Raw genomic sequence first — 8,865 nt, 5'->3', positions numbered from 1 at the left:
GTTGTTTTAAGCAGCTGTGAAACACAGATGCTCTCTCTAGAATTAGTCATTTACTTCTTATTTGCCCTGTCCCCATACCCACCACAAAGGTAAGAGGTTTATTAAGTAACACCTCTGAAGTTTAATAAAAGGAAACTTCTACCTAAGACCTATCCCCAAATGTTTTCACCTTCTCCATCCCACCAGGATTTTCCAGATGAGAAGCACTCCAACTCCCATGTCACCACTCTAGGTTGGTTCTGCAATAAAGTGTAAACAACAAGCACATGCCCATAATAGCAATGGGCCAGGATAATAAGACACAATCAGGAAAAGACGGCCTTAGGGCATTTCTAAGTACATATGGTCACCTGGTCAGGAAATAGCAGAATGTTCTAGAGTGGCCCTAGCAATGACTGATGAAGGTACTGAGTGATCGCTCTGCTGGCAATGCTCTGACTGTGGACTTAGCCCACCGCTTCTCTCCAGCCTCCTACCTCATTGGGAAATACAAGTTCAGAGGTGGTGCTTAGCTAATTAATTGGGCAAATAGACTACTACACAAATGTGTACACCTTCCCTCTAATTCCTCCCACATCACCAGACTGTGCTTCTTGAATTCATCTGTGGCCACAAGCAGAAACTAAGGCTGTGAGATTTTAGTGAGCAGAGAGTGGGTCTCCTTTTACCTGCCATGTCTACTTACAAGTCCTGAGTGGGATTTGTGCACATGATTTGATTTTTGCAGTGATGATAATGACAAGAGGGAACTTAGGACTTCCAGGATATGGAATAATCCATAAGGAGGACCTTTTCACCTGAAACTGACTAGAACACCTAGTCTTTGAGAAATTGACAGCAGCATTTTACCCCATCTCCAAGGGCCTCTTTGACTTTGTCATTCCAGAGGGTGAAGATGAAAGGGCTCAGGAAAGGGGTCACCACGGAAATCAGTAGGGAAACGACCTTGTTGTACTCAGCTGCCTGGGTTTGCTTGGGTTTCACGTAGAGGAAGAAGCAGGTGTCGCAGCCAATGACGACAAAGGTGAAGTGGGAGGCACAGGTGGAGAAGGCTTTCCTCCGACCAGAGGCTGTGAGGATCTTGAGGATGGTGGAGATGATGTAGGTGTAGGAGACAATTGTAGGGATCAAAGAGCCAACGATAATGAAAACAGCCATTAAGAAGAGGATGAACTCTGTGAACAGAGTGTCATCACAGGATAGTTTGAGCAACTACCCTCTGTCACAGAAAAAATGGTCTAACCCGTTGGATTTGCAGAAGGTAAACTGAAACATGATATAGACAGGCCAGATTTCAGAAAGGAACGCAAACACCCACGATGCAATCACTACCCAGGTGCAGGTGGGGCTGTTCATGATTACGTTGTATCTCAAAGGAACATAACGGTCCACAGCCATGGCGCCCAGTAATGCAAACTCTGTGGTTCCCAAAGTGAGGTATAAGATGAGCTGAGTAACACAGGTAGTCAGCGATATTGTCTGCATCCCAGGGAGCAGCAGCCCCCATAGCATCATGGGAACAACAGTGGTTGTGGTCAGGGTCTCCAGGACAGAAAGGTGGCCAAGGAAGAAGTACATGGGGGAGTGCAGACGTTTATTAACACAGACAATCGTGATGATGACCGAGTTTCCCATTACTATCACTGAGTAGAAGAAGAAGAATATAGTAAAAAGGATATAGTGTAGTTTTGGGGACCCACGGAAGCCCAGAAAGCAGAATTTGGTGGCACTAGAAAGATTCCCCAGCATTTTGTCCTTATTCTGCTCCTTGTGAAACCTAGAGATCAAAGAGAGGTGGCATTACTCCACATGGTTCTGCTCTCAAGGGGGGGGAAGACAGGTTAGGGTGAGGAACTATTTCCAACCTTAGGTGAGATGCCCTCACTACCAAGGACATAGCAGTAACTGTTGCTGTCAAGTTGACTCCGACTCCTGGCAACCTCATGAGTGTCAGAGTAGAACTGTGCTCCATAGGGTTTTCAATGGCTGATTTTTTGGAAGTCGATCACCAGGCTTTTCTTCCAAGGCACCTCTGGGTGGACTCCAACCCCCAAACTTTCCACTCACAACTGAATGTGTAAACCATTTGTACCGCCCAGGGCCTCCACCATGTACATTGCCTGGGCTAAATGTTAAGCCACCTCCCGTCTATAAATGTGATTCTTGCTTCCCCGGGAGTGAGCTCCCGGAACAGGTGAACACACCTTCCTCTCTGTTGGTGTAAGGAACACCTTCCAGTCTTTTTCTCTAGTGAATATGCCTTCTGCGGGCAGGGGCTAAGACCTTGAAACAGGTCAGTTTTGAAGCTGAGTTAATCAGCCCCCTCTGGTCCTGAGGTGTCCTACTTCCTCTTAGAATGGTAGTATGGAGTCCGTCTCTTCACCATATGACGTAATCACCTTCAAATGTCATTATGATGATGATGTTCTAAGGACAGAACTTTGAATACCAGCCATCCTCCATACTGCAGAGATTCACCCTGGGACCAGGATAAAAGAGCAGGGGGTCCAAGACCAACATCCAGATTTCAAAACCACCACATTTCAGGGAAGCAAGGCCTCCAAATGGATTTGATGTCCCAGCTTTGCCCTGGTATTAATCCCACAGAAAAGCTTGGGACCATTTCCCGGAGAAGACACTTTCTTCTCTGACTCCATTTTCCCTCCAAAATCCTGGGATGAAGGAAAGATGCCACCCGGATAGACAAGTGATGCATCTGAGGCCACACCTGGGTCTCTAACCTTGGCTTCCTCCAGCCCATCCTCACTCAAGCACCACCTCTTCAGGGGACCCTTCCTAATCACCTACCCAGAATATGGAAGACACACTCGGGACTTAGGTAGTCTTCTTGATAGCACTGATTACTATTACTTGGTATTTTATTATATGCTTAATTGCTTATTGCATTCCTTCATTTAATACTAAACAAATGTATCTGTGAATAAAACAAACAAAAATCCCTGAGCTATGGAGCTTATCTTCAAGGAGGAGATGGAAGCTTGACCACACACAAGATAGGTAAGAAAAATATATAAAGTGCTAGTATGTTAATTTTGCCATAAGAAAATAAATAAATAAGGAAAGGAAGACGGATAGGAAATTTTATTTTACTTATTTATTTCCATCTATGACATTAGAATATAAAGTCCATGAGGTTAGATGCATTGATGGATGGATAAATAGATTGATGAATGAATGGATAGATGAATGGATGGATGGATCATTGACTAGTACTTGGTCTTGGCCAAGGTCAATTCTGCCATATCCCCTTGATCCTACTTTTCTTGGTTTCCCTTCTTGCCTCAACAAGTCATAACCCTGCCTATGTACAGTCTCTCTCACTGTGGCCATTTTACTGATGGACAAACAGGCTTCAAGGACAGAATTATTGGGAGAACACTGTGGTCTGCTTTTCCACAATTTGTGCATAACAAAGACTAGATGAAAAAAAAAACAAGAGAGAAGGGTCCTGAGGAAGGGCAGAGAGCTGTGTGTATGCTAGTAGTACAGAGAAGGGCTCATCTGCCTTCTGCTGAGTAGGAGGGACTCAGAGATCTACTGTCCTCTCTCCAGCTCCCCGAATCTCTCCTCAGGCTCCCATTGTCCTCATTCATAAAGCACCCAAGCCCAGACCCTCCCAAGCTGATGCTCTCCTCCCTCCCTCTGTGATAGACACTCACCTCTGTGTGGGGCTTCCCTGCCCCTTCCTATGATCTCCAGGGCTCAGCTGAGGCCACCTCCTGTCAGGCTGGAGCTGGGCTATTTGCAGGGGCAGAGGTCAAGAAGGAAACTGTCCTCACAGAGGAGCTTACGAAAAAGTCCAGAAATACCAGTGCCGTGGGGAGCTGAGAGTCTGTTCCCTGAGGGCTTTGTCACTGTGGTGTGTGTTCTTAAAAAGCTTAGGTTTGGGGAGTCCCTGAGCAATCAGTCTGGGAAGAGCAGAATAAACTTTTAGTTATTCCCATCTTTGGCCAATTAAGTTTGAAAACTTTTGAAAGTTTTCGTTTAATGGGAAAACTTGAAATCCTACCAGTTTCTCAGCAGTAGGCTGCCTTCCCCCAAGGCCGCAAGTCTCAGTTACCAGGAGACATCTCAGACTCTAAGGAGCTCACCCCTTACGTCCTTTATTCAGCCCCCACCCCACCCCAAAGCTTCTCTTAGCCATTCAGAGCCCAAACCACTCACTCACCTCCCTAACAGGAGACACCACAATTGGCCTCTAAAACTTGTACCAAAATCTCAAGAAGCCTGCATATTGGTCTCAGTCAAGAAGTTAACATTCACTGATAATTAAAAACTCTGAGAAAACTAGGAAAGGAAAGAAATTTCCTCAAACAGATAAATGGCATCTATAAAAAACTTAGAGCTAATATCAAATGTATTGATGGAAGACTTAACGCATTCCCTCTAAGATAAAGAAGAAGGCAAGGATAGCTGCTCTCACCACTTGTATTCAACATTGCACTGCAAGTCCTGGCCAGGACAATAAAGTAGGAAGAAAAAATTTTAAAATCCAGTTGGAAATAAAGAAATAAAATTCCTTATTCACAGATGACATAGTTCTGTATGTCAAAAATCCTAAGAAGTCTACAAAAATAGCCATTAGACTAATACGTGAGGTTAGCAAGATCACAGGATAAAAGGTTAATGTACAAAAAATCTATTGCATTCCTGTACACTAATAATTAACACTGGAAATGAAAGTAAAAAATGCAATTTACAATAGAATCCAAAAACATCAAGAAAATATGTGCAAGAACTATTCACTTAAAACTACAAAACATTCTTGAGAGAAATTAAAGCAGACCTAAATATATGGAGAGAGATTCCATTTTCATGAATCCAAAGACTCACTTTTTAGAATGTTAATTCTCTTCAGATTTGGCCTACATATTCCATGCATTTTCAATCAAAATCCCAGGAAGATTTTTGTTAAAATTCACAAGTTTATTCTACAATTTGAATGCAAATATATAGGCATACAGCAGCCAAATCAATTTTGATAAAGAAGAACAAAGCTGGGGGACTTACAATACCTTATTCCAAGACTTACTACAAGGCTACAGTAATAAGACAATGTGGTAATTGCATAATGTCACATAGATGAATAGATATATAGAAAAATAGAATAGAGAGCGCAGACAGAGACTCAAACATATATGTTCAACTGATTTTAACCATACTGAGCATTGGTGAAGATGTGGAGCAACTGGAACTCTCACACATTGCTGGTGGAAATGTACAATGGTACAAATGACAACAGTTAAACATACCCTTACCATACAAACCTGCAATTCCACCCTTTGATATTTAACCAAGACAAATGAAAACATAAGTCTACACAAAGACTTATGCTTATTACAATTTTATTCATAAGAAACAGAAAACAACCCAAATGACAATCACCAAGTGAATGTATAAACAAATTGTGGTACATCCATACAGTGGAATACTATTCAGCAATAAAAAGGAATGAACTATTGATACGTGTGTCATGGATGAGTCTCATAAACGTAATGTTAAATAAAAGAAGCCAGGCACACAAGTCAGTACTATATGATTCCACTTAATAAACTCAAGAAATAAAAAATCTAATCTATAGTAACTGAAAGCAGACTAGTCAGTCTTGGATTAGGAGTGAGATTGACTGGGAAGGGAGATGAGGAAATCTTTGGGTGATGAACATGTTCTATAATTTGTAGTGGTAGTTGGATGTGGATAAATTTGTTAAAAGACATTGAAACTTACACTTAAAATGGGTGCATTTGTTGTATAAAAATTAACCTCAATAAATTGAAAAATATTTTTTAAGAAAGACAAGTCTAAAATATAACAGAGGATGTAGCTCATCTTTGGGGACTTGGTGGTGGAAGAAATGAAGCAAGGGCAGGTGAGGATTAAAGGTAACATTGGGGTGAATCAGAAGGCTATTAGGTAAGTAGAATCCAGCTCTGGTGAGGAGCAGCAGAAGAGGAAGGAGGAGAAGGAGGAGAGGGCTTATGTAACCTAACGGGTGTCCGAGTGTGGCAAGTAACTCCTAGATTTTTCCTCTAACCTGTGTTTCTGGCCATGTTTTATTAAAACTTTTTTAAGTAACTTTCTTCAAACACGCCCAGGCAAAAATTACAAGAACAACTCCTCTCTCTAGGCTGAGTCATGGGGAGTGCCATTGTCCCAGTCATCCAGTGCTGCTCCAACAGAAATAACACAAGCGGGTGGCTTTCACAAAGAGAAGTTTATTCTCTCACAGTCCAGTAGGCTGCAAGTCCAAATTTGGGCATCAGCTCCAGGACAAAGCTTTTTCTCTCTCTATTGGCTCTGGAGGAAAGTCTTTGTAATGCATCAGTCTTCCCTTGGTCTGGTACCATCTCAGCGCAGGAATCTCAGGTCCAAAGGACGCACTTTGCTCCCAGCACTGCTTTCTTGGTGGTGTGATGTTCCCATGTGTCTCTGCTCCCTTCTTTCTTTTATATCTCAAAAGAGATTGGCTTAAGACACTATCCAATCTTGTATACTTCATCAGTATAACTGCCGCTAATCCATCTTATTAGATCATAGTGACTGAATTTACAACACATACGGAAATCACATCAGATTACAAAATGGTACACAATTATACAGTACTGGGACTCATGACCCAGCCAAGTTGACAGATATTTTTTGGAGACACAATTCAATCCATGACAGCCATATTTGGAGGCTGGAGAACAAGAGGTTAGAATGACAGGTGATATTAGCAGAGGTCAGACAATGTCAGAGATGGACAGATAAGTCTTCCAACACTTCATTTTATATGTGGTGAACCTGATGCCCAGAATGGCTGAGTGACTTGTTAAGGTCACACAGCAATATAAAAGCAGAGTTGGGATTTGAGACCAGGAACTCCTGACTCCTAGATTCTCTGGGGTGGAGAGAGTTGCACTGAGCCGGGACTGATGCACTGGGTACACAGTTGGTTGGAGTACCTCTAGGACACTACCAACTCTGATACTGTAAGACTCAAAAATGCCCCTACAGAGCTCATTCTGCCCACATAGGGCTTACAATCAAAGACAGGTGCTTTGAGTTAAATAACTTACGAGCTGGCACAAAGTATGTACTTGACAGATATCACATCAATCAATGTGGATTTTCTCTGCCCGGGAGGAGTGGAACAGGGTAGGGGCTAGTTACTCCTCCCCTAGAACCTCCGGAAAGGAACGCAGCCCTGCCAACACCCTGGTTTTAGCCCAGGGAGACCCCTGTGGGACTTCTGACCTATAGAGCTCATAAAACAGTAAATCTTATTCTTCACTTGTTTAAGCAGTTTGTTACAGCAGCTCCGGGGAGCTAATACAGTCCTGAAGCCCACGTCACTCTAGTCTCTTATCTCTGCATTCTCAGTGCCTCCTGCCTCCAGCTCTGCCTTGACTAGCCACCTGCCTGCCTGCCCAGGCTCCTGTTAGCAACACGCTCATGTCTACCATCACCTCCACTTCTCTCGGTTGCTATCACTAGCCCTATCCTGAAACCTAAGCTTCAGGTTCAGGTCTTACATAGAGATTTCCTGGCCAAGCTCTCCTAGCCTTGATGGGTTGTAAACTCAGAGCCCATCTGCACCATCTTCATTGTACAGTGTTTGCATGGTCTCCTCTTATCATGGTTCCTGTGTGTGGAGCTGGTGTGGGTGGGGTTGAATTGGGTGGCACCTATAAAGTCTGGACTTCTCTGAGATTAAGGACTGGGACTCAGTTTACTGAGGCCTGCTCCTTGGAGGGGGCCTCCACCATACTCACTTCAACTTCGTCTTCACTCTTATTTTCTCACTGGAGTCAGACAAGCCCCACATCCCGGTCTGTCTCTAAGGTGGGTCTACCAGGGGCCCTGCCTCCCTGGAGCAGATCTCTTCTCTTAAACTGACTGTTTTGACTTAACTTCTTTGAATAATACTTGGGAACCAGCAGACAAAGGGGGTGCTGTGGCCCAGAGCCTGTGTGCCCTGACTCCCCAGATCTCAGAAATCCTGGATCTGGAAGGGGACAGAATTTCCTCTTGGAAACTCTACATCCAGCCTTGGTTGTGTACCGAGCCTGCCAAGCCCAGTTCAGTTGGGAAATGTCTTCATTTTTTTCTCATGATCTCACTTCCCTTCCAAAGTCCTGGGATGGGGATGGCCAAGAGACAGGTCTTGTCAGGGAGCCCCTCCTAAGCCCAGCTGCCTATCCAGGTCTCTGTCCCTCTCGTCACTCAGATCTCTTGCACAAACACCACCTCCTCAGAGGGGAGGACTTGTCACTATTCTAAGGGGTGACACCAGCATCTCACAGGTCCCCAGAGGGCCCCTTCCTCTGCCGTCATTTCCATGGAGAACGGTCTCCCGGAGTCTAGTTCCCCTCCAGCCTGAGCTCAGCTCTAAACGCCTTGGTGAAGCCAAGGGCTGGAAGACAGGGCACGTAGGGAGATGGGAGCATCATCCTCTGGAGGGAAGGAGCAGAAGCTACACTCTCCCACCTGGTCTCCTGAAGGATTCCATGCCCACCTCCAGCCTGCAGCAATGCTGCTGTCCTGGACTTTGCAGAAGACAAGATGAGCCTGTCATCAGGAAACCAACATCTGCATCAGAGATGGTTTAGCTGTGCAGCCAAATGTCCAGCAACGCCTGCCCTCCCAGCTATGCAGGAAGCCCATCCACACCACCAGCTACAAGACCGGGACCAAGGGCAATGGACCACGCATTTCATATCACAGAGTGGGCTAGACAGGTGAGGTCTGCAGGCCTCAGGGTCCGAAAGCAGGTAGCCTAAGGAGAAGCCCCTGTGCCTGGAGGCTGCGGTGAGTGGCCTGACACCAGGCTTGAGCTTGAATTCATGAGCACTGGGGTAGACT

General features: G+C 44.6%; 1 protein-coding gene across 1 annotated transcript; it reads right to left on the bottom strand.

The window, feature by feature from the left end:
- Positions 1 to 709: 709 nt before the first annotated feature.
- LOC101341251 (olfactory receptor 9A4-like) lies at positions 710 to 1,749 on the bottom strand. Its single transcript, XM_012557318.2, is given in 1 exon segment — positions 710 to 1,749. A coding segment is annotated over 1 exon segment (933 nt). The 3' UTR covers positions 710 to 816.
- Positions 1,750 to 8,865: the final 7,116 nt, after the last annotated feature.

Source organism: Trichechus manatus, unplaced genomic scaffold (assembly GCF_000243295.1).
Source record: "Trichechus manatus latirostris isolate Lorelei unplaced genomic scaffold, TriManLat1.0 scaffold00093, whole genome shotgun sequence".
Classification (NCBI taxonomy): Eukaryota; Metazoa; Chordata; class Mammalia; order Sirenia; family Trichechidae; genus Trichechus; species Trichechus manatus.
This window is presented reverse-complemented; position numbering and strand designations above follow the sequence as displayed.